Source organism: Neopelma chrysocephalum, unplaced genomic scaffold (assembly GCF_003984885.1).
Source record: "Neopelma chrysocephalum unplaced genomic scaffold, ASM398488v2 Primary Assembly neopelma1_61b, whole genome shotgun sequence".
NCBI classification, from domain to species: domain Eukaryota; kingdom Metazoa; phylum Chordata; class Aves; order Passeriformes; family Pipridae; genus Neopelma; species Neopelma chrysocephalum.
This window is the reverse complement of record NW_020897717.1, coordinates 722,484-746,072: the sequence shown is the minus strand read 5'-3', so window position 1 is coordinate 746,072 and position 23,589 is coordinate 722,484. Positions and strand designations below refer to the sequence as shown.

The window sequence follows — 23,589 nt, the reverse complement described above, 5'->3', positions numbered from 1 at the left end:
GCCAAATGACACATTTGTCACACTGAGCTGACCTCTTCTCCACAGCTGATTTTTTTCATGTGTGTCATAGTTTAGTTAAATATATAGCCTAAAGGGGGGTCATCTGCTGGTGCTTTTTCCTCTCTCCTGGGGAAATTCTACTATCAAGTTTTTCTGATATAAAAGCCCTTGTAGCTCATTTGCCTTCAGTGCTCTTTTACCCTCCTCTACATTTGCCCCTTCAGATCTCTCAGCAGAATCTCTCTTTCACTTTAGCTATATTGGCTTTATTCTATTTTGTCAGACCATCACATCCATCAGACTGGATTATATGGCCAGTCTTCGCGAACGAAGATTTTGGGAAAAGTCTTTTACCTTTCGAGCCTGCACAATGGATTTTTTAGGTGAGACACAGCATGTGCTAAACTGAGCCCACCCTTTAATCCTAAGGTTCATCTGCCGGGGCCAAGTGAGCTTGGGCAATGGCAGTGAGGTCCTCAGGACGTAGGTTTGTTTAGAGTGACCTTCTCTTAGATGGATGGCCTTACAGGGATGACGAGCTCCATCTGCCCGGGGGAGCATCCCTGACCAGGAATTGAACCCGGGCCGCGGCGGTGAGAGCGCCTCATCCTAACCACTAGACCACCTGGATTAACCCTTCCATAATAATACTAATCATGGATATATCATGGGTAGTGATAGGAAAATGGGGAATATTTTTAAACTAAAAGAGTGGAGATTTAGATTTGATGTTAGGAGTTAATTCTTTTCTCAGAGAGTGGTGAGGCACTGGAACAGGCTGCCCAGAGATATTATGGGTGCCCCATCCATGGAAGTGTCCAAGGCTAGATTGGATGGGGCCCTGAGCAACTTGATGTAGTGAATGGCAGCCCTGCCCATGGCAGGGAGTTTGGAACTGGATGATCTTTGAGGTCACTTGCAACTCAACCCATTCTGTGATTTCTGTGAAACATTCCTTTTCAGCCTCCTCCTGAGGTCGAGGGCTGCCCATCTGCCCCCGGCTCAACACAGGGACATAGCAGTGCTGCAAGCACCCAGGCAACTTGGGGAGGAGGTTTGAAAAGCAGCAGCTGACCAGCCCTTTCCCTTCCTTCCCCACAGATAACACCTGCCGCTTTGAGGACGAGAAGATCTGCGGCTTCATGCAGGACAAGATGGACAACTTTGACTGGACCCGGCAGAATGCCCTCACCCAGAACCCCAAGCGCACCGTCAACACTGGGCCCCCCACGGACATCAGCGGTACACCGGAGGGTAGGCACACATCTGGGTTTCTTTTGGCTTGGCTGGGGGGTGAGATGCACGCCGTTGCTTGTCAGGATTCTTGCGCCTCTGGGAGCTGGTGGAGGGCTGATCTGCTTTCCACACAGCACACTTCTCCTCCACGCAGGGTGCAGGGAGCAGGCAGTTAATTTGCATGTTACTGAATGGCATTAAACACACAATTAAAACACCCACGACTTTGTTGAAGGGAATAGTGTGAGCATTAGTTCTTGTTACCAGCTAATTGCCTGCTACCTAATGCCCTTGTAATGTTTGAAGCTTGTTTTGAAGTTAAAAAAGGATAAACAAGTACGAGAACATCTCTAACACCTAGAAATGGCTCTGCTGGTTTTAGCCAGCTGTTTCCTTAAAGAAGGTCTCAGGGAGTAAAACAGATCTCCTTAGTGCCAAGCAAGAGGATGAGAGACAGGAGCTGCCTCACCTCGTAGCTGGAGGAGACTGGTGTTATGTATTGCTCATGCTAGCTGTGAATGGAGCACATGCTCCTGTTTTAGCTGGATATCATTTCCACCTTTCTCTAACGAGGAAAGTAAATTTGTATGCAAGCACATATCTTTGAACTCAAAAAAAATGGGAAACATCCAATGGCCAGCTAAGGAAATGGCTTTTCCCATTAGTGTTCAGTACACCGACCTGATTGAGCATTGAAAATTATGTCAACAAGTTAAATAGCTAATCTGTTCCTCCCTGGGCTGTTAACTACTATGTTAGTATTGTTCTCTTTGGACAACAATATTGTTTAGGCCAGGTATACCGAATCCTCTCTCCCTTTGCTTGAGGCAAAGAAATTAGTCGGGAATGCTTTCTCCCTCCTCTTTCTGGTTTTCTCCTTACACCATGGAGTCAGTTCTGGGGTCCAGAACTCGTTTTGCACACAGACAGATGTGTGTGTATGCACGTTCAGGGATTCACCTGCTGCGTGTGCTCACAGCGCCGGTCTGCAGATGCTCATCTCTCCCACTCTCCCCTAAATACTGTCAAGGCAGAAGAGGCACTGCAGACATCCTGCAAGTGTCTCTGGCCAGGATCACGCTGGGTGCAGAGCAGTTGGGAAGAGCAAGGCAATGTCTCCCAGAGGAGGAGTAGTTTCCCAGCCACTGGATTCCCATCATTTGCAAGAAGGGAGAAACAGTGCATGCTGCCTTTCCCCACCTTTCCCTCTTGTTCTGTAGGTTACTACATGTTCATTGAGGCGTCCCGGCCCCGGGTAACAGGAGACAAAGCCCGGCTCATCAGCCCCCTCTACAACATTACTGCCAAGTACTACTGTGTCTCCTTCTACTACCACATGTATGGGAAGCACATCGGTGAGTACCCTCCAGGGAAGGGTAACCCCAGCCTTGAGCAGGCTGTTGGGGAAGATCTCCAGCCTCTCACTCCACCAGCTGTGCCTGTGACCAGCTATTCAGGAGGGCAGGAGTCCTACTCCAGTGTTCACAGCACCAGGGTGGGCTGCTGCTTTCAAATACTTGTCCCATAACACAGCCCAGCAGTGTCAGGGCTTTGAAGCTGTTGCAGCCCATCCTTCAGGCAGTACCTTGCAATCAGTCTGTCCAATGAAGAAGAGGTGGAGGTTAAGGGGTCTTGTGGGACCAGTGAACTCTGCAGTGGCTGTAGCTATTTTAGGGTGGGCAAGATGTGTGTTCCCCCAGCTGTGCCAAGGGGCTGTCTGGTCTGCCCAACTCCCTCTTCTCTAACTGTAAGCCTGTGAGTGCAGCGAGCACCCCAGAAGTGCCTGGTGCACTAATGAGTTTCCATATCCAGTCAAGGAGCAATTGCTAATTTGTCACCTCTTGATTATAATTTCATTAATTTGAATAATAGATGCACTCTTCCCACAGCACGCTGGGTTATTAATCACCTGCTGGACTGGAGCCTGACTGAAAAATCAGGGCCCAGGCAAGAATGTGTCCGCCCTTCAATAAACGGGGTTAATTAACAGCTCTCTGCTCAGCACTGTAGATGTCACTGGGAGGAAACACACTCCTGAGTCTGGCCACCACATTTCTGTTCACTTGTGGCACAGCTGAGAAGTTTAACTGCAGAATCTGGGCAAGGCTGAAACCCTGACAACCATGGGTGCTGGGGGCTAGGGGCTGGACTGTGGTTCACTGAGCAGGTCTCCATCTGTGTCTTTCTTCTGAGGGGTCAGGCTAGGTCAAAGGTGTTTGCACACACCTATATTTCCCCTGCAGACAGGCTGCTCCATGCTGTAGTCAAGCTGGCGGGGGCAGGATGCTCAGACAGAAGAGCACTGTCAGTGTTGACTCACACCAGGTTTTCCTGAACTTGCTGGTCAGCTGTTAATGATGTCTGGCAAACTCGCATGTTCCTGCAGCTGGCCCTCGTGGTAAGTCAGCTCTGCTGCCTAATACCTGCATGTCCTGGAGGCTTGGAGAGGGATCTCATATTTTGTAATTTCAGTGAAGACTGGGCCAGTCTGGTGGGAGACTAGCAAGGAAAGATGTAGGGAGAGGAGACTTCTTTTGCTTTCTTTGCTTTGAAAATACAACTGTGTGTCATATCCCAAGTTCGTTCACAGGTAAAGTAAAAGCCATCAACTTTTGCTTGCTTTTGGACAAGAGCTCTGTTTTACAGCTCTCATTGGGCAGTCTCTCTGGAGATAGGGTGAAATGGACATGCCAGGGAACCAATTCATTGTAGGTTTTTTGCTTTTAGCATTTTAACTCTTTACTCATTTGCTCCACCAGCAAATTACCCAGAGCAAAAGCTGCAGTAACTCCCAAAATCTAAGAAAGCCACTAAGTGCCATTTTCTGTTCCTCGGCTTCAGATGCCTTTTACGTCTGTTGATTTTTCCCTTCATACCTAATGTTGTGGCCCCTGCCTGCTCTCCATTTTTCTTTTGTTGCACAAAGGGGCTGATAAATTTGTGCAAGGTGGATAGACTCTAATGTCAAATGATTATTTCCAGTGTGGGTGCTGCTGAGCTGAGAGGGAATAAATTATTTCAAAATTAGACTGACTAGATAGAGTCAGAGAATGGAAGAGAACTAAATGAGAAAATGTTCTTTTTCTCTTGTCCTAGAATACGTGAATATGTGCAATACGTGACTCGGTCTAGTGAACCCACTCTGTATCTCTCTACAGATTGAAATTCAGTGTCTTGTATCTGCTCAACACTGGAGTTTCTTTCAGGGCCAGTCACAATATTCTGTAACCATTTTGGCTTCTCTTCTACATACTGGGGCAGCAGAATGAAACTGAGACTTCTGTAGAAAAAATCAGAATGCCTAGTAATCGGAACTTGTCTGGTTTTCATCATTCCCACTGTGATAATTACTAACTCTTAGACTACTTGATCTTCTTCCTTACTGCCACACTGGCAACACTCTGGCATAGCTGTCCTCATCTCTGCACATGCACAAATAAACCCGCGTTTGGGACATGCTTGTTTCACCAGCTTGATCTAAATTTCTAATGCATGTTGATTACTCCCTGGCTGGTTTTGCTTGTATGGAAGTTGTGAAACCCTTCCAGAAAGCTGTACATTTTTTGGATGGTGCCACGCTTGATACCCCTAGTGGCTGAAGTCCTCTCAGAGTTTTTAGGGTAAAGCAAGTTTATTCAGCTTTTCTTCTTTAGCCATGGGTTAGAGGAGAGTGTAGGACTCAGTAGGCCTTCTGTCAAATGAGGAGACAGACCCTGCCCTCCTACCCATATCACATATCCAATGATATGAAGGTAAAGATGGAGTTGCTACAATCCTGAGCCATGCCTTGCTTCCCACATATCTGGCTATCCCTGATGCCTGCAGTCATGGCCCCAAGCCCTGGCTCACCTAGTGCCAGCGCAGTCCTACCGAGCCAGGTGCCAGCCCTGCTGAGCCAACCGTAGCACTTAGCAAGAGCATATCAGATTGTTTCTGTTGGCAGACAGTGCCTGCAAGAGGGTATCTCCCAGCCCAAGCTTTTACTAGCAACTCCAGCACCATTTTGGAGCAAACCGAAGCTCTGTCACTATGGACAGAAGCCATATAAAATCCCAACATTTATTTATTTTTTAATAACCCTTTTATTACCTTTTTTCCCCCTCTACAGAACTTGAAAGCTGGTTTACTCTCACAATTTGACTATAAAATATCCATAGCTATCCAGGCAAATCTTCCCTGGGAGAGTTCCCAGACACTACTCGTTTATAATAGATATGACGAAAGAGAGAAACAGAATACAAATGGACTGGTTGTAGCCATGGTATAAAATATTCAGTGACTAGCAGAGCAGGACGATGTTGAATATCTCTCAGCTGATGAGAGTGCAAGATGAAGGGGAGCTCCCTGAAGGCAATTCCCGTTCTTCTGAAGTTATTTGGTCATCGGATTTTCTTCCTCTGGCCCCCTCTGGAGCAAGCATTCACGCTGCCCTATGATCCTGCCTGCCTAAATACAAAAATCAGAGGGAGGGGAAGGAAAGAAGTCCCGTTTCTACCAGACATTCAAGAATATTGTGCCTGGTGCAGATGCATCAAATGGGGAATTGCTTACTTTCCTCAGGGGAGGAAACTAGCCATGGCAGGCAGCAACCATTTGCCAAGTTCAAAAAGCCTTTTTGTCAGGTTGAGTGGGTGAGTCAGCATCACAGCTGGGAGCAAATCCTCAAGTCCTTGAATCAGCCATCAGACTCCTCTTCCTCCCTTTCCAGGGGCTGCCAAACAAGAGGAGTTCGAAGCTTTGGTCTGGTCCCAGAGTTTTGACATTGCTGGCATAAGTGAAACGTGGTGAGATAAGTTCTGTGACAAGATTGCCCTGTTGGATTGTTACAGGGTCTTCAGGAGGGATAGACAGAGCAGGAGAGGTGGAGAGGTGGCACTGTGTGTAATAGAAGGATTAGAATGTATGGAGCTCACAGTTGGCAATGGCACAGTTGGGAGCCTCTGGATAAGAATCAAGGGGCAAACAAATAATGTGGATGTCATTGTGGGGGTCTACTATAGACCTCCCATCCAGGACGATGATGACAACGAATTATTCTTTGAGAAACTAAGGGACACTTCCAGATCAACTGCCCTTGTCCTTATGAGGGACATCAATTTGCCAGAAATTAACTGGGAGCACCACACAGCTGGTACAACCCAGGCCAGAAGATTCCTAAAAACTAGGATAACAATTTTATGGAACAGGTCCTAAGGAGGCCAACTCGGAAAAATGCCCTCCTTGATCTGCTGCTTATCAACAGAGTGAATCTTGTGAGCAAAGTGGAGATCAGTGGCTGTCTTTGCCACAGTGACCAGGAAAAGACCGAATTTAAAATCTCTGTTGACAGGAGGAGCAGTGCCAGCAAAACCTGAACTCTGGATATGAGGAGAGCAGACTTCAGGCTGCTCAGGGAATTAGTAAGTAAGGTCATCTGGGAAAATGTTTTTGCAGGTGCTGGGGTCCGGCAGTGATGGTCACTTTTCCAACATCACTTCCTAAGGGCAGGCAATTCCCAAATGTCAGAAGTCAAGCAGACAAGGCAGAAGGTCGGCTTGGCTGAAAAGGAATCTTCTCTTGGAAATAAGGCAAAGAAGGAAGGTGTATGCCCAGTGGAAGCAAGGTCAAGTGACATGGGAAGAATTCAGAGATGCTGCTTACAGCTGTAGGAAAAAAATTTGTGTAGCTAAAGCTCAACAGGAGTTGAAGCTGATGAGAAATGGGGGGACAATAAAAAAGAGTTTTTTCAAATACATTAATGGCAATAGGCAAGATAGAAATACCATCAGCCCATTACAGGATGAAGATGGTCACCTCACAAACAGGGACTGAGACAAGGCAGAGGTGTTCTTTGTCTCTGTCTTCAACGCAGCTGACGGACCAAGGGGGTCTCAGTGCCCTGAGCTGGAGGACCATGACTGCGAAAATGATCAACTCCCAGTCGACCCTGAAACTGTGTAGAATCTGCTGCTCCAGCTGGATCCCTACAAATCTATAGGGCCTGATGGGATTCATCCCAGAATCCTCAAAGAGCTGGTTGATGTCATCACACAGCCTCTCTTGACTTTTGAATGCTCTTGGGATTCCAGAGAGATCCCAGCTGACTGGAAGCTAGCAAATGTTGTCCCGATTTTCAAGAAGGGCAGGAAGGAGGACCCTGGAAACTGCAGACCTGTCAGTCTCACTTCAGTGCCTGGTAAAAAGTAATGGAGAAGATTGTCCTGGGAAGTATTTAAAAACACCCGAAAGACAAAGCAGTCACTGGTTGCAGCCAGCACGGCTTCCTGAGAGGAAAGACCTGCTTATCAAACCTGATTTCCTTTCATGACAACATAACCCACCTAAGTGATCAAGAGAAACCAGTTGATTTTTGAATCTTTTTGGATTTCAGTAAAGCTTTTGATACTGTCTCTCACAGGATCCTTCTGGACAAAATGCCCATCACACAGCTGAATAAACACATCATGTGGTGGGTGAGCCATTGGCTCACAGGTTGAGCACAGAGGGTAATAGAGAATGGAGGAACATCAGCTGGAGACCTGTCCTTAGTGGGGTTCTGCAGGGCTCGATCTTAGGCCCTGTGCTCTTCAACATCTTCATAAATGACTTGGACACGGGACTGGAAGGGACACTAAGTAAGTTTGCAGATGACACAAAACTGGAGGAGCTGTTGACTCCCTCGAAGGCAGGGAGGCCCTGCAGAGAGACCTTGACAAATTAGAGGACTGGGCAATCACCAACCATATGAAGTTCAACAAGGGGAAATGCTGGATTCTGCACCTGGAATGGGGCAACCCTGGATATATGGACAGACTGGGGAATGAGATGCTGGAAAGCAGTGCCATGGAAAGGGACCTGGACGTCCTGGTCAAAGGCAAGCTGAATATGGACTGCTCCCACCACAATCCCCTGCCACCTTTTTCTCATGTCTCCTAACTGGTAGCCAGGTTACAGTGTGCACTTCCTCCTGCTCCCTCCTGGATGCTCTCACAGACCCTGCAGGTCTGATCAGGTCACAGGATGAAGGTTGCTCAGACGCATGTGGATACCTCCTCTTGGTAGACCCTTTTAAAACTATGTATTTAATAGCGGTAGTCACTGCACACAGTTTTATGATGGTTGGCCTCAGAGATGGGAGAAGGCAAAGACCCCTCCTTGCCCTGGGGTACCTCCTAAGATGGGACTGTTCAGCTGCTTTCTATAGTGAAACTGGCAAGTCTTGGTCTTCAAGAGAAGATTGGGCTGATTGAATGCAAAGTTTGAAGACCCTGCTCTTGGCTTGCAATTTTTGTACTTTGAGCCTCCTTTCTGCACTAGAAGTGTCATGGTCTTGCTTTGGCCAGTTCCTCTCCCAGAAATCAGGCAACTGGGTTATTTTCTGGCATGTGTCCAGCATCTATGAAACTTATGAAGACTTAAAGGTGTGGTTGTTCCAGTGTTGACACAGACCTTATCTGACCACCCCAGCTAAGTCTAGCCTATGTATAATCAAGATGGGAAGCTTCTAATGAAATTGTAAAGTACTCATTGCTCTCTACAGCTTCTTGAGGGAAAGTGGGTGGAAGGTGCTGATCCCTGGTATCCAGTGGCAGGACGCATGGGAATGATTCAGAACTGCATCAGGGGAAGATCAAATTTCTTTACTGAGAGGGTGGTCAGACACTGGAAAAGGCTTCCTCGAGAGGTGTTCAAAGTGGTCAGGCAGTTGGACTAGTTGATGGTTGTAGATCCTTTCCAACTTTGCTTTCCCTTCTCTTCCCTTTTGTTTTTTTCTCTTTCTGTCCTACTCCACTGTATTCTAAGATAACATCAGCAATAGTGCTTGGGACTGATGAAGAGAGATTTGGGTTCTGAGTCACTGGAAACAATGAGACCTGATCAGATCACTTGCCACAGCATTGAGTTCAAGAAAACCATAAGCTATTTCACAGAGGTAATTGGGTTGTGGGCAGCCACTTACACTGGTGGTATCACCACTGATGCCTTCCTGCTGAGAGGGAATCGCAGATCTGAAAGGCTTGCCAAAGTGAATTGCTTCTTTACTTCTTCAACTCAAATAATGCAACCAGTGCAAAGGTGTGTGTCTCAAAGGCTGTGGTAAATGATCACATGCCAGTGGATGCCATGTAGCTGCATCTCATTTCTAACAGGAGTCAGAGCTGTCAGGTCACACAGTTACCAGTACTAGTACCAGTTATGTCAATTGAAAAGCAGTTTGAACCACGAAAACATTGTTTTTGTAAGATTCAACATCGTAGCTTCCTCATTTCTACCCAAACTTCGTTTATGAACACAGCACCCTGCTACTGCACAGTTGTACAGGTGCTGCTCTGGAGGTAGCTGCATTCTATTGGACACATGAAGTTTGCATTACATAGAAATGTATTGTTCTTGAAGTCCATGCCATTATCTCCAGAGCAATAACCCTACACAGTAGAGATTACATCACTGGATTGATTGAGGGGAGGCTGATTTTCCTAATGAATATGATTCGCTTCCCTCTAGGCTCTTGAAAACAAGTTGCAGTTAGAGTTAAATGAAGAGTTTGTAATGAAAAATGTACTCCATTTTTTCAATACTCATTCTTTTTCCCTTATTCAGATGGGTTCGTGGCTTTACTCATTCCTCTGTTAATAAGTATGTATTTGACTAATGTTTTGTTCAGAGATCCAGCAGCTTCCTGTAGGCTATGGTATGGACCCTTTGGATAGATTGTGGTCTCTTCTAGTAGTATCTGCTTGGTTGTTTGGGGAGTTCATCAAATACCATGGCCATGAGCAAGGATTATAAATATCTGGTAAGATAACCACATATTTGTGAAATGTCATTCAACTTCTGTAGGTTCAATACGGTGGCTCTGAACCAAAGACTATTGAAGTCATTGTTTTTCTAAAGACTTCAGTGAACTTTGGATTAGAGGCATAGATTTAAAGATTATTAAGACCCAATGGGACCAATACATTGTCTAATCAAACTTCCTGCATAACCAAGGGCAGAAAACTCCTTCAGTTGCTTTTGCTGGAGCCCAGCAAATACTATGTGTCTGTACCTTTGTTGGATGTTTACTTACAAAGAGCATCAACAGTATGTTTGATATGGCATGTGGGACTGAATTATCATAAGCTGAAGAGCAGGGCATGTAAAGCTGAAAAAAACATGGAGAGAAAGGAAAAGTATTCAGATGTGGATTGGCTACATGTCATTTTTATTCCACAAATATTGTCTTCATGTTGTTTGCAGGCATTCTGCTTAGTATGTTGAATATGGGTTCACTGATCCCCACCTTTTCTGGCCCCTCACAAAGAGTGCATCACTGAATTGAGTTCCCAGTGCAGATAGCCGCTGAAATGCTGTCTTCATCAAAAGTCCTCTTCTTCTGTCTTGCCAGTTGAATGTCTGACCACATTCTTGCTACAGAATTTGTTGGGAAGGTTGTCAGAGGCACAGACACTGGCACCAATTCATTTGCAGATGCCCTGAATTCCCACACATCATCTTTGCTCCTGGTCACCTGATATGAGTCATTGTTACTCCTCTGGTTGGAAGTTGCTATGAACTCCCCATCCTTCCTCCAGGCTCTAAGCAAAGACTCCTTCCATTCAGACTTGGCTCACAGCAGCAGCCTTGTGCAAAGTTGAGGGGCCGTAAGGATATACTGCGACTTGTCTGTCTCCTGAGACATCAGGTGCTGCATCGATTATTCCGACCCTGAAACTGCTAAATACAAACTTAACAAACACTTAAGAGGAAATAGGAGCACTCAGTGCATATCTGGCTACTTCTTTAGCACTCCCTTGTCACTATTCTGTTGTCTTCGTGGAGTGTTAACTGTTCCACTATTGGTCATTCCAGGTACACATCTGGATACTCCCCTAGGTGTTCTGACAGGATAAAGGTTATGGGGCCAGAGTGCAAAAGCATCATGCACTACTTATGCAACCATCCCAATCTGTACTTGAGCTTCAACAGGACATGATTTTGTAAAATGTATGGAAATGATTCCCAGAAAACAAAAAAAGTGCTCAGCGTCAGTCATCACCACCACTTCTAGGGGTGACTTCCTCTCCCAAAGGGAGATCTGCAGAGATGATAGGCACCCCAACACTTGAATTGAAGGAGTTTGCAGATCCAGGTTGAGAGTCTTACTCTCTCAGCTAGTCCTCTTGAAGTTTTTTGATGAAAGTACGAGCAGGCATGAAATGGGAAAGGAGTGTCTTGTTATAATGCATACTGACTCAAAGCAGGGAATGCAGCCTACTCTAACAAAGAGCCTTTGTGCAGCAAATCACTTCCTAGGCCTGAACCATTCATCCTCTCACGTCTCCTTGGGTCAGGGAGAGGAGGAGGCCAAAGAATAGCTTTTGAGTGGTGTCGTCTGTTCAGCAGGAAGAATATATGAACTCAGCTGCTCCTTCCTGCTGTCTTACTGGCTTCAGCATCACAGTAAAACAGCCCATCTGCTCCACGCCCTGCAGCCATGCAGCTGCCCTATGCTTGGCTCCCGGGACTGAGACACCACAGACAGGGTGATGATGGGGAAATACAGAAATTGTTAATAGAGATAGAGAAGAGACAGGCAAAATTTTCCTTGGTGTACATACATCTGCGTCTGCAGAGTTTTTGTCAGGTACCCTCCCACACACATCACTTATATTTTGGGGGCTCTGGGAGTCTCCCTCCTCTCTGGCTGAGGTCTTTGCAAAGCCTGCCCACAGAAGGGAGGCAGGCAGACTCCCCTGTCTGGCTGTTGTGCTCTTTTAAACCTGGCAGTGTCTATGAAGCAGACTTCTGTTTCAGCTCGTCTGAGAGTGCAGAGCACAGTGCGTGCTCTCAGTCTGAGAGCTGAGCACATGAATTCCGCAAAGGACCCATCTGTGTCTGGTGGCAAAGATGAAAGGGTCAGTTATCAAAGCTGGGAGGAGAAAGAGCATTTGCCTGGAGGCATCTGGGCATGTCACGAAACAGAGGGTGAACAAGGAGCAAACAGACCTCACAGCTGAACTGTGGTTCATTCTGCTTCTTGAGTCTGCAAAATCGGTAGGAAAGTTTCCTACACATGGTCTCCTTCTTGCTACGCTAATCATACTCTCATTTTTAATGGTTGGACTTGATGATCTTAAAGGTCTTTTCCAACCTAAACCATTCTATGATTTTCCCCCAGGCTGGCCTTTCCTCTCTATATAGTACCCAGCACAGCAGGTAAGAGAGAAGGAGCTACAACAGGTAAGAGGGAAGGAGCTACCCCCATTGGCATCATCCCATCCTGCTTGCCAGCAGCTGCACAGAGAAATGACGGCAGCAGTGTCCATTTCACTGCCGAACAGCTGGGGCTCCCCCTGCCCTCCCTGCAGCTCAGTCAGAGGCAACGCTGGGCTCATACACAGCCATGACCCCAAAAAGTGACAAGCTCTGAACTTACCCATGAATCACCCTCCCTGTACCCTCCCTCTACTCTGTTCTGGCTGCCTATTAGATGGGCATTTGTCCTTCCAAGATAGTATAAATTTAATGTTATGAAGCATCAAGATTTTTTTCTCACACTTTTGAATTCCTTAAGCCACATCCTGTTGTCTACACATAGAAAGCCTGTTACTGATCACAAACAACCTCTGAGGGAATCTTCCATGAAAAGCGGTGGCAGGATTTTGTTCCATAAATACAATATCAAAGATGGAAGTCTTCTATCTTTCATCTTTCTATGCTAGCAGTTTCTCTAACTATACTGTGGATCAAATGAGCAGAGGAGCTCAAGCATAGTTCCATTGCAAGTCTGCTCTTGCCATATCACCATCTGCTCTATATGTACACAGACAGGTGGGGATATGCTAGAGGGAAGGAGCTATAGCTGTAGCTTGCCTGCCTTCCTCTCGTTAGCTCTTGCATTCCTCATCATGAGAAAGCCATGACTATACCATTGCATTTACCCCACTGTCTGCAGGCTTCAGGTCCCCCACTTCCAGTGTGTCTCCCCCAGGCATCCAGCCATATGTCCACTCTACCTTTTTAGAGTGCAGCGTTGTTGCTTCTCTGCTGGCCCGTTCCCTCCATCCCAAAATTCATGTACATGCCAAACAGGTGAGATGGACAATGATGGATCATAGATCAATCTGTGCAATTGACTTTGCAATGTCAGGGAATACTGCTTCAAGCCCAGCCTCATTTGAGGGTGGTTTAGGAGGTCAGGGGTGGAAATGTGTTTGTTTCATTGGGGGCTTTTAAATCTATTGTAAACTCCAAAGAAAATTTTCTGTAGTCAGATTTTCACAGGTTTTCTGTAGGGGAAACACTGCCCATCAAAACAGACCTTATTATTATTTATACACCCAAAAAGTCCCAGCCACAGCAGGGAACTGGAGGCTTGAATTCCTGATCCCTTTCTCTATAGCTTCCCTACTGTAATGAGGCACAGAGTGTCCCACAGCATTTAGCCAACTTGCAGCACAGCACTTAACATGCTCAGTTTCCCAGTGGGGATGCCTTGTGAGTAGAGGTGGGATAGTGGTGCTTCCCAAACTCTGACCAAGATGAGGTCTCTGAACCCTCCTGCTCTGAAGTTAGTGAAGTGGTGGCTGCAGGAAGAGGTCTATGTAGTGGCCCTGTGACTGGACACAGGGGACTCTGCACACCAAGCTGAGAACTGTTAAAGACATGTAGAGACAAAGTTCTCTGTAATCAGGAGTCAGAGCAGCCCAGAGGCTTTAATTGTCTTACTGCACATATGTTAAATGTATGAAGCATCCTGAGAGACTGTGAACGAATAAATATATCCTATCATGGCACGAAGACAACTTCCATTCCTAGAAATTATGAGTCAATACCAGCTGATATTATTTCTCCATCTCTATCTGTGCTACGATTATTTTTCCACACTCTGCTCTCTAGCTCACAGAGCAGTCACTTTCCCCCACAGCTCTGTAACTGAAAACACTAGCCTGACACTGACTGCTATTCATTAACATCCATTTAAATGAGAGAGGGAGAGACCTGTCTTTGTGGCAGAGATTATAAACAGTAATAGATTCTTTCTAGAGACTGTCATTTGCTCCTGGGATTTGCCTGCACTAAGCTTTGGGCTTTTAGTTTCTGATCAGTGGTGTTAACATTAAACACTTAAGGAAGTGCTCAGAGCCCCTATTAGAAAGGTAAGAGCTCTTTTCTCCCTGGATTGATTTCTCCCTGGATGGGTTTTAGCCCTTGTGTTGAGTCTGCAGGTGACTCTGCTAAGCTATGCAAGGTCTAAGTCCTCTCCTCACTGTGTATCTCTTTCCATCCACTGGATATCTCTTGCAATCAATCGATCAGCTTCTTATCTCAGTCTGTCTTGTCTGCAGTTGATGCCATGGGAATTTCCATGGGGGCTTTCAGCCTTGAATTCCTAGTTGATGCCAAATCTAAACTGGAGCTGAAGCCAGGAATTCTCGTGAATAGCTGATCACCTGAAATTGCCCCATGCTGGAGCAGGGATCCTGCAGGAGCACAGCAGGGAGTCACAGTGAGACCAGGCTGCGTTCCAGCCTGCAGCCAGCCCAGCTCCTGGCTGTGGATCCCAACAGCCTTCCCTACCCATCCCATGAAGCTCTGCTGCACTTGGCATGGCACCCCATCTCTCAACGTGCAGTGTCATCCTCCCTTTGCTTCCTGACTGCTCCAGCTGCCTGCCTTCCATCTGAGCCACATAAACTGAGCTGTGCCTTAGCCTTTTCTCACAACATCACCCTGCATTGACCCCCCTCCAGTTTCCCTGCAGAGAACTCTTGAAGAAACCTCTACCTTCTCTGCCATCCTGCACAGACTGTGCTGGTGGCCCTGCCCTTACAGACCCTACCTCCCTCCTACTGCTGCCTGCGCTGGCCCTTCTGGATCTACACTGCAATTCAATGCAACAGTGAAGTCCCCATCCTGTGGAAACTGAGTGAAGACCTTTTCTTGTTGTGAGAAGGTAACATTTAAAGGCATCCCTTGGGCTACTATATCTGGCAGCCCAGCTGGTGCTCTTTTGTGTGAGTGCCACTCTTTTGAAATGCCAGCTCTGGTCTTAAAGGCAGCCAGCAGAAGGTACCACTCGCTCTCCCTGTAATTGATTCCTCATCACTCGTCACTGGCCTTTATTCTCCCTTTTGATTTGAAGAAGGAATAATACAGATTACAAGACAAATGCAAAAAGATTGCCTTGTATGGGAAGAGGTAACAACGGGGTTGCTGGTGTCCTGGGATTTCTCTTTTGTTTATTTGTCTCTGGTTGGCTGGAGAGATTTAGCAGCAGATAAATGGTCTATTTTTGTGCGTCCCTCACCAGCAGATGCCCTTAGGAAATGCTGGATAGGGGAGATGGTTAAGGGGCAAGAATGACAGAAATAGGTAACAAAACTGGCCAGCTGGTTTTGGACTCTGATACAGGAAAGTAGGCACAACTGCAGTTTAAAACCAGGCAAAAAGGGTGACTGCAGCACTGGAGAACATCCCATATGGGCCTTTCACATCTGCACTGATGGGAAGTTGGAGAGCAAGTCACACTTTGGTTCTTCCTCAGTTTTTAACCACTGGGAGGGAAGAAGAGCTCAGGCACTCAGGTCTCATAAAATGTTTGCTATGTTTCTCAGTTCCCTTCTGAGTGACTGAGAGTTATTGTCCTGCTTGATTATCATTATCATATTGTGTCGGCAGATAAAAGTAGGTAAAAGCAGTTTGCTGAGGATCCCATAGCAAGTCAGTTTTCAGCTGTAAATGGGCTCCTCACACCCCACACATGCATGGCCTGTGCATTGACTACCTCCTGTAAAGTGGGATTTGGAGATGTAGTCTTTGCTCTAGGAGGGGCACTTAACAAGCATTAGGTGGTTGATTCAGGCTGAATTTGTGTGCCATGCTGAAAGCTACACTGGGAATAAAGATAGTTAATAAGGCATGAGATGGGTATTGCTAGAGTGCATAGAAGTAGGTGTGGGCAGATGCGAATCTACCAGAGGTCAGGACCTATGGATGTCCATATCTGCACAGGCCTCACCTCCCTTTTTAGCCTGAGACTTAATTTGTGAGATCCTGAACAATGCTTGATTTTAGGACAGTGGGCTGAACCCAAAGCTTTCCCTTGGAAAACACAAAGCCCTGCAGCACTTATTCCATCACAAAGTTGGCTTTTGAAGCCAGACTGGAAAATGCAGATAAAGAAGCTCTGAGGAACTGGAAAGATGACTTGGAGATTCCTGTAGTCCAAGTCTGCAATGTTTTATGGCTCTGCCTGGAGCTCAGATCTGGAGGTTCATTTACAAGTACCTCCATCACAGGCTACATGCCCTTAAACTTGACTGGCAACTGGTGACAGACTGACACATGGTAGAAGGGAATAAAGTAGAAGACCTGCACAACCTTTAACATCTACAACACTGTGGCCTCAATTCAGATGGGACAGTCCAGATGTTTAAAGTTCTAGAGTCTCTGCCATGCCTCCCAGAAGCATATTCCCAGTGACAGCTGGAGGTATTATAGTTCCTTCCCAGTCTCAGGGAGCCTCTGTAACTCAGCAGGAATTGCAGGTAGGGCTATGACACCTGGCTGTCCTTCACAACTCTGACTGATTTGTATACTGCTCATCTGTTTTGACCTTCAGTTTCCCATCTGTAAACAGGGGTAGTGAAACACAGCATGTTGTGAGTAGATAACTGCCAACCATTTGAAGAATGCCTGTTCGTAATCAGTATTGTTGTATTAGGGAATTTGGGGTCCAAAAGGTTGAAATGTTTTTCCTGATGATGCAAGGACATGGAGTTGTCAGCCAGGATATGCTCAGGCTTATTTGGGTTTAGGCCAGACATTCACAGACAGTGCTTTGGAGGCACTAATTTGCATTCCAGATGCTTCTCTGGGTTTCGTTCTATCTCACCTTTGCTTTTTTCCTGGGGCATCAAAGTTCATTTGCTGCCTGATTTGTCCCAGTGCTGGCTGTTACACAGCAGATCCTAGCTACAAGTCCCCAGATGAGAGTGAAATAGACAATGGTTGTTTTTAATCCGCACTTGCTATCAGCTTCATATTAATTCTTCATTCACTCTCAATCCCTCACCTCACTGGCTCTGGCGTCTGTAATTAGCTGCTCTGAGTGCATTCCTGTTGACATTGATCTGTGGAATTATGTAGTTCCTGTGTGAGCCATCAGTTTTAACAAGGGCCTCCAGGAGGACTAGGTATCCTTCTTAGAGAGACTTTCTTTTGTCAGAAGCTCCTGAGGACCAGGAAGATGCCAAGAAGTCAGCAGCTCAAACCTAGTTTTGCCAGAGACTCTGGCATCTCTTTTCTGTGGCACTGTGTTTCCAGAAGAGAGGTCTCACTCACCTCTGGCCCACCAAGGTTGTGCAGTGCCAGCTGGTCTTGAGAGAGAGAGTAACCATCTATTTTCCTCCTGATCTTGGGTTATGGTGTGCATCCAAAACTGGGTACCACTAGGGAAGGGAATTGGATACGCTGTCTATGTCCTGTCAGGCCATCATCTAGTTTTCTCAGCTAGCTTTACTGCTAACACTTCAGAATATTCCCAGGCAATAAAATGCCCTTCTTTCCTCATTTCACTAAATTGTATACATATTTCATTTTTTTAACCTTTTCTTGTAAGTCATTCACTCAGAATCTAAACATTTCATCATCTTTATTATGCATTTCTGAACTCCATGTGATATATCTCTCACTTTCTGACAGCCAGGCACTTGATGGGGGTAATTCCAGGTCCTTGTGATTCACGCAGTGCCCCCAAGGCAGATGTGACAAGAATGAAGAATTTGGGGGGATCATATAGGAGAGAGGTCATATAGGAAAGTCTGTTTCCCTCTCTCTTCCCCTGACCTCTTTCTGCTGCTTCTCAGAAAGGCCGTACCCATGTGTAAATGCAGCATCCCAAGTGCAGACAGACTATAGATGTATAAGTAAGGGTTACTATTGCCCCTCTGCTCTCAGGTGTAATATATCTTTGTATGGAGACCAGAAACACTGATGAGCAACAGCATAACTAGAGTTGTGATTGATTGATGTTTTGAGGAAAAAAAGGTCTTTAGGTTGACACTGAGTGAATGTTTTAAAGTGTTTTTTCCCTTAAGCAAAATAGGAAAAGAAGTCAGCTGAGGGCACTAGTGAAAAGATGTTGCAGGAACACAAACTGAGATGGTTTCATTTGTGGATGGAGGGTAGGAGGCTGTGAAACACTTTTCAAAGTGAGAACTGGAAATGCTTTGAAATTTGTTGGCTTTGGTTTTGGTTTAATGGCAGACAAAACCTTTTGGGAATTGCTTTTTTTGAAAGAATGATTCACAGGGTCTTTGTGTCCCTCTGAAAACATGGGGCTGGGATGGTATTAGGTGGTGTGGTACAGGCAATGCTGTCCAGTGCTCACAAAGAAACGGTGCTCACTCCAAGGCTGCTTCCAGGGCAAGCGGTGAGTGAGGACAGTGGTCATAGTTCCGCAACATACTTCCAGGGCCAGGGCAGGGAGAGCGCTATAAGCTGCATAGTATATGTCAGGTGTCAGTAGTGAACAGGGAGACAAATATCTGTTCTGGGTTCCCCATTTCAAGTGGAATGTAGAGTAATTGGTGGGGGTCCAGCAGAAGGGCATCAGGATGGTCAAGGACTAGGAGCAGAAGTTCTGAGGAAGAGCTCATAAGGGAGCTGGACTGGCTCAGTCTGGCAAAGAGGAGGTTACTATCAGCTCTTGGCCCCCAACTGTTTCAAGGGCAAATTCAAAGATGACAAAACCAAAATCTTTTCATAGTATTAGACAACATAGTAGGTTACAGTGACAACAATTGGTAGTGCTGAAGGTTCATACTGGACATTAGGAAAAGTTGGTTTCCTCAGGGAAATTCAAGACTTGGCCAGGCAAAACCATGCTGCCCTCCTGTAGAGCGGGAGACAGCTTCAAGCAGGAGGTTGGATGGGATGCCTCTGGAGGTCCCTGGCAGCTAGCATTTCTGCTACCCCCTTCTTGTGGCACCCCAGCCGTGCTGTAAACTTTCTCTTCCTCATCCTGTCCGTCTTTGTCTGGGTCTGTGTCCTCCCTTGGGTAGTCTAGGTGGATGAAACATTGCCAGTGGCGCTTATCCATCAACAGAGAAGACAGCTGGCTCCCTTCAAAGATTACTGCTGTGACTCTGCAGGCTGTCCCTGGGCCAGCTGGGGCATACAGCTATGGTTTGAGGCTGAGCCCCAGAGCTATGCTGGAGCCAGCCCAGCAGGCAGGCTTGCCTGCCTGCCCCCTTACACCAGCACCTGGTCTCTCTCTTACAGGCTCCTTGAACCTGCTAGTCCGCGTGCGGAACAAGCGAGCCATCGACACCCAGGTCTGGTCACTCAGTGGGAACCGGGGGAACATGTGGCAGCAAGCACATGTGCCCATCAACCCGCCCGGGCCCTTCCAGGTAAGTCAGCTCCACAATCAAGGAGTCACCTGCCACCTTTCCTGTCCATGTGGCATGGATGTAGGAGCCTTCCCAGCAGTCATCTGCCTCTGTGGCATGGGCACGGGTGGGGCACTGGGAGGACACTGGGAGCTCTCAACCCCAGGGTCACTGGGGCAAAGCAAAAGCTTGCTGAAGTTATGTGCAAGCATCAATTTGGCACTATAAATTTCTGACTATTGCTGGTCTGGAAACTGCTTATCAAAGAACACCTTTTGGTACCGTGTCCGTGTGACGGACAGGTCTCTTGGTGTTGAACATCTGGGGGCTGCTGGTGTAAAATGACTGAGTGCTAGAGATTTCTTCTAGCATGTGCTGCAAGAACCCACCCCCACTCTCCCCCTGGTTTAGGACTATAGGAGATTTTGTGAGTATGAACTGGACACTCTGTATCTGCTCATGGAGTCACTCCTGTAGCCAGGAAGTGGCTGCTTTTATTGCTGATGTTTTTACCCAACAGGCTACTTTGCTGTTGTAGGGTTGTTTGTGAGAGCTGCTCTGTGCAAGCTGGTAAGTTGTGGCACTGTGACAAAATGCCCAGTGTGCTTCAAAATAATAAATGAGAATTTAGTTACTCTTGCAAGTACTGTTCAGTATTGGTTGGCTTGTTAGTGCAGGACACTTAATAAAGCAGAGCTGTACATGCTCATTTACTACTGTACAGACACTCAGCACAGAGAGGTTGGTCCCAAAAGCAGTGGGATATGGCTTTCAAGATTCTATGAGTACTGGAGAAACGGGAAGGAATCATTCACTTGGGGACCTGATAAGATCTGGTCTGTGTCCTGCTCACCTCTGCAGAGCCCTGCAGTGCAGGAAGGGCCCTCCACAACTGCAGCCTCATGCCAGGCTCTCTCCCATGCTCTGCTTGCAGTTAATTTTCGAAGGTGTCCGGGGCACGAGCTACGAGGGGGACATTGCCATCGATGACGTCACTCTGAAAAAGGGAGACTGTCCAAGGAAGCCAATTGGACCAAATAAGGGTGAGACTGTGTGTGCCTCAGAGGCAAACAAGTTGGTATGAATGCATTCAAAAATGCATGCACTAAGGATGCACAGCTAATTTCAAAGCACATGTTGGTGGGACTCAACAAAGTGGTTGACTCCATCAGCAGAAGTCAGCAGAGGAGCTGTCAGACTCTTGAACTTATTCTTTACAGTGGTGAGTTAGCAGAGCTCAAAGGAACAGCCAGATCCTGTAGGGGCTGTGGTGCCAGACACCAGCATGCTGAAGTCTGCACCAGTATGTTGGGTGGGGGTGTCATCCCAAAGAAGCTAAGGACTTCTGCAATATCTCATTTCTGGAAACCCCAGGTGTGGGAGCTTTGGAAATGGAAGGGTCTTCTGCAGGATTTAATGGCCTCTGCAGTGTTAAGTCAGTCCTTCTCCAGGAAAAAAAATCTGCTGTTTGGGGCATGGAGTAAAGGGGCTGGGCTTCTTCCCGTTGCCCTCTGAGCAGAGAGGCACATCCAGGCAGGGTATCACACATGCAGGATGGGAGCAAGCTACCTGAGCTGTATGGCACCTCTCTCCCAGTCCTGTCAGTGAGCACTTAAGCTAAATCCCACCAGTCCCTTTCCAGTCCATCCACATAACCTGATGCCAGCACTGCAGTAATGGAGACAACTCCACTCTCACTGGGATGCACTGTAGGTTGAAGCCATAGCAAGGTGTGTAAGCAGTATGGAAGCATTTGCCCTTGAGTGGGAATCACTGGTGTGCCTATTGCCTTAGTCCTGCCTGTTTCCTCGATAACATGCCTCAGGTGGGCAGGAGGACAGATGTTTGGAGTAGGCAAACCAGAGACAGGCAGGCACTTGTGAGCAAGTTTTTGTTATTTTTGAAACAAAAAAAAATTGTTGAGAAACAGTCACTTTCAGCAATTTTCTTAACTTCAAAGGTGAAGGGGGAAACAAAACATAAAAAAAGTGAAAACACCCTAAAAATTTTTAAATTTTATGTGCGGTTAAAGGTCTGTTTCAGCCTAGGATGGTCAATTTGTAACCAAAACACAACCAGAACCTTTTGTTTGACTCAAGTTGAAACTTCTGGGAATGAAAGGAGGGTTGGATTGCAAAAGTATCTAAGATTCAACCTTTTCTCCAAAGTTAGAAAAGAAATAGTTTTAGGAAACCTTGAGAATGTCCAGGAAAGGCTAGAAATATCTTCCAATAGATATGGGTGTTTTGGGGTGGGAGAAGACATTGATGTGTGCTGATTTGTTTCATAAGGTCTATCTGTCCCATTACTAATTCTCTTTCTCTCTTCTCGGTTGGCAGCGGTTGCTCTTCCAGGAAGTGGTGTCCCAGCCCTGCACAGCCCTTGTCTTTGTGGCCCATTGACTTTCTTCCTTTACGTGCTGCTCAGATGATGGCAAGTGAGCGCTTCTGTCTTCGGACCAAGACATTCCTGCTCCTTTCCTGATCAGCCACCTCTGCTCCTTTTCCTACCCTCCTCACTGGCACACCAAAGTGTCCATATGTTACCAAAGACTGACAGGCATGACCACGCAAAGGGATCTGGTTCAGAACTGGAGCACTCCTTGAGAAAGTCATAATGTCTAGAACAAAGTTTAAAAGTAAAGACAAAACTTTTTTTAAAAGCACGTGCACGAGAGAGTGAGAGAGAGAGAGGAAGGAAGGAAGAAAAGAAACAGAGACAGAAAAGAAAGAATGAAAGACAAAAAATAGGAATGAAGAAATGTGAAGAGCAAATGAAGGAGGAAAAAAACACCCCCATGTTTCCTTGGGAATGTCGGACAGGGCTTCCTCAGGGAAGTGGGAACTTGTTTTAAACAAACAAACAAAAATATATTAAAGCACAAATTTCTACCAGAACAGTTACCTTCTTTACTGCAGACCCCACAGCTTAGTGGATGATATACTGCAGTACTCCCCTTGTCTTCTCATGCTTTCCCTCTGGCTGGGGCTGCCCCACTCCAGCTGCAGCTCCCTGCAGTAATGCCAGCCTCAACCGTGGGGCAGCAGCCACCCCAAGTGCCAGTGGCCAGAGCACCTTGCCTCACACCGCATGTGCTTCAGTGTCTCCATCCATCCACATCTTCCAGGCTCTCATGTATTTAATTGCCCCCAGTGTGGTTTGCTTTGGCCTTTCCCCACTTCTCTGTGCTTCTCACCCACCAGCCTGAAGAAGATGGAGCAGGAAGGGACCAATGACATGGACCACGCTGAGTGGTGAAGTACTGGCTGGATCCAGCTGCAGCACTGGCCTCTAAGAGCCTCTTTCTGTCTCTCAGCACTCTTGCTGGGTAGGGAAACTATGAGAGCGGGTCTGAGCTGCAGACAGAAAGGCGTCTTTGTGGGGCTGAGGGATGAGGTGTGATGGGATGGGACTGGAAGGGTGGAGCAGTTGTGCTTTGGCTTCCCCCTGTGCTTATTGGGATGACGGCCGCCTAAACCCTAAATCCAGGATTGCTTCTCTGCCTCTACTTCATTGCCTATTTATTTTGGTTGTTATTCCATTGCTTAACTTTCTCCACCTCAGGCTTTTTGGATTATGGGAAAAGTGAGGCATTTAAATGTTTGTCAGACAGACGGCAGGTCCTATGCCCACGATCCAGCCCCTGGACCAGCAGTTCAGGCAGCTCCAATGCTGCACCCTCACCTCCAGAGGCCTTTCTGCATGCATGGCACATTAGCTGCAGCATGGGTGAAGGGTGCAACAGCATTGCTGCTCAGGGGAGAGGTGGCTGAATTTTGTCAGCACATGCAGCCACACAGGCACTCACACAGCTTCCACTGGCAAAGAAGTGGGCAGAGGAGCTGAAATGTGAAACAGGCAGGAACATGCCCCAAGAAGGATGAAGGAGGCAGGAAGTTGACCCAAAAGAGGGGTTTGTGCTGAACTGTGGCCCTGTTTGCCACTGAGGAACAAGTAGACAAGTAGGGAAATTCACCTTTTTCCTGCTGGTGTC

The 23,589-nt window shown here is 46.8% G+C and overlaps 1 protein-coding gene across 1 annotated transcript in view; it reads left to right on the top strand.

Moving 5' to 3' along the window:
• Positions 1-22,489, top strand: part of MDGA1 (MAM domain containing glycosylphosphatidylinositol anchor 1) — a 143,923-nt gene extending 121,434 nt beyond the window's left edge. Inside the window, exons 13-17 of the mRNA XM_027681913.1 lie at positions 1,102-1,254; positions 2,457-2,591; positions 19,486-19,616; positions 20,530-20,638; positions 21,935-22,489. Of these exons, the coding sequence (XP_027537714.1) occupies positions 1,102-1,254; positions 2,457-2,591; positions 19,486-19,616; positions 20,530-20,638; positions 21,935-22,026 (620 nt within the window). The 3' untranslated portion in view covers positions 22,027-22,489. The remainder of the gene's footprint in view (positions 1-1,101; positions 1,255-2,456; positions 2,592-19,485; positions 19,617-20,529; positions 20,639-21,934) is intronic.
• Positions 22,490-23,589: the final 1,100 nt, after the last annotated feature.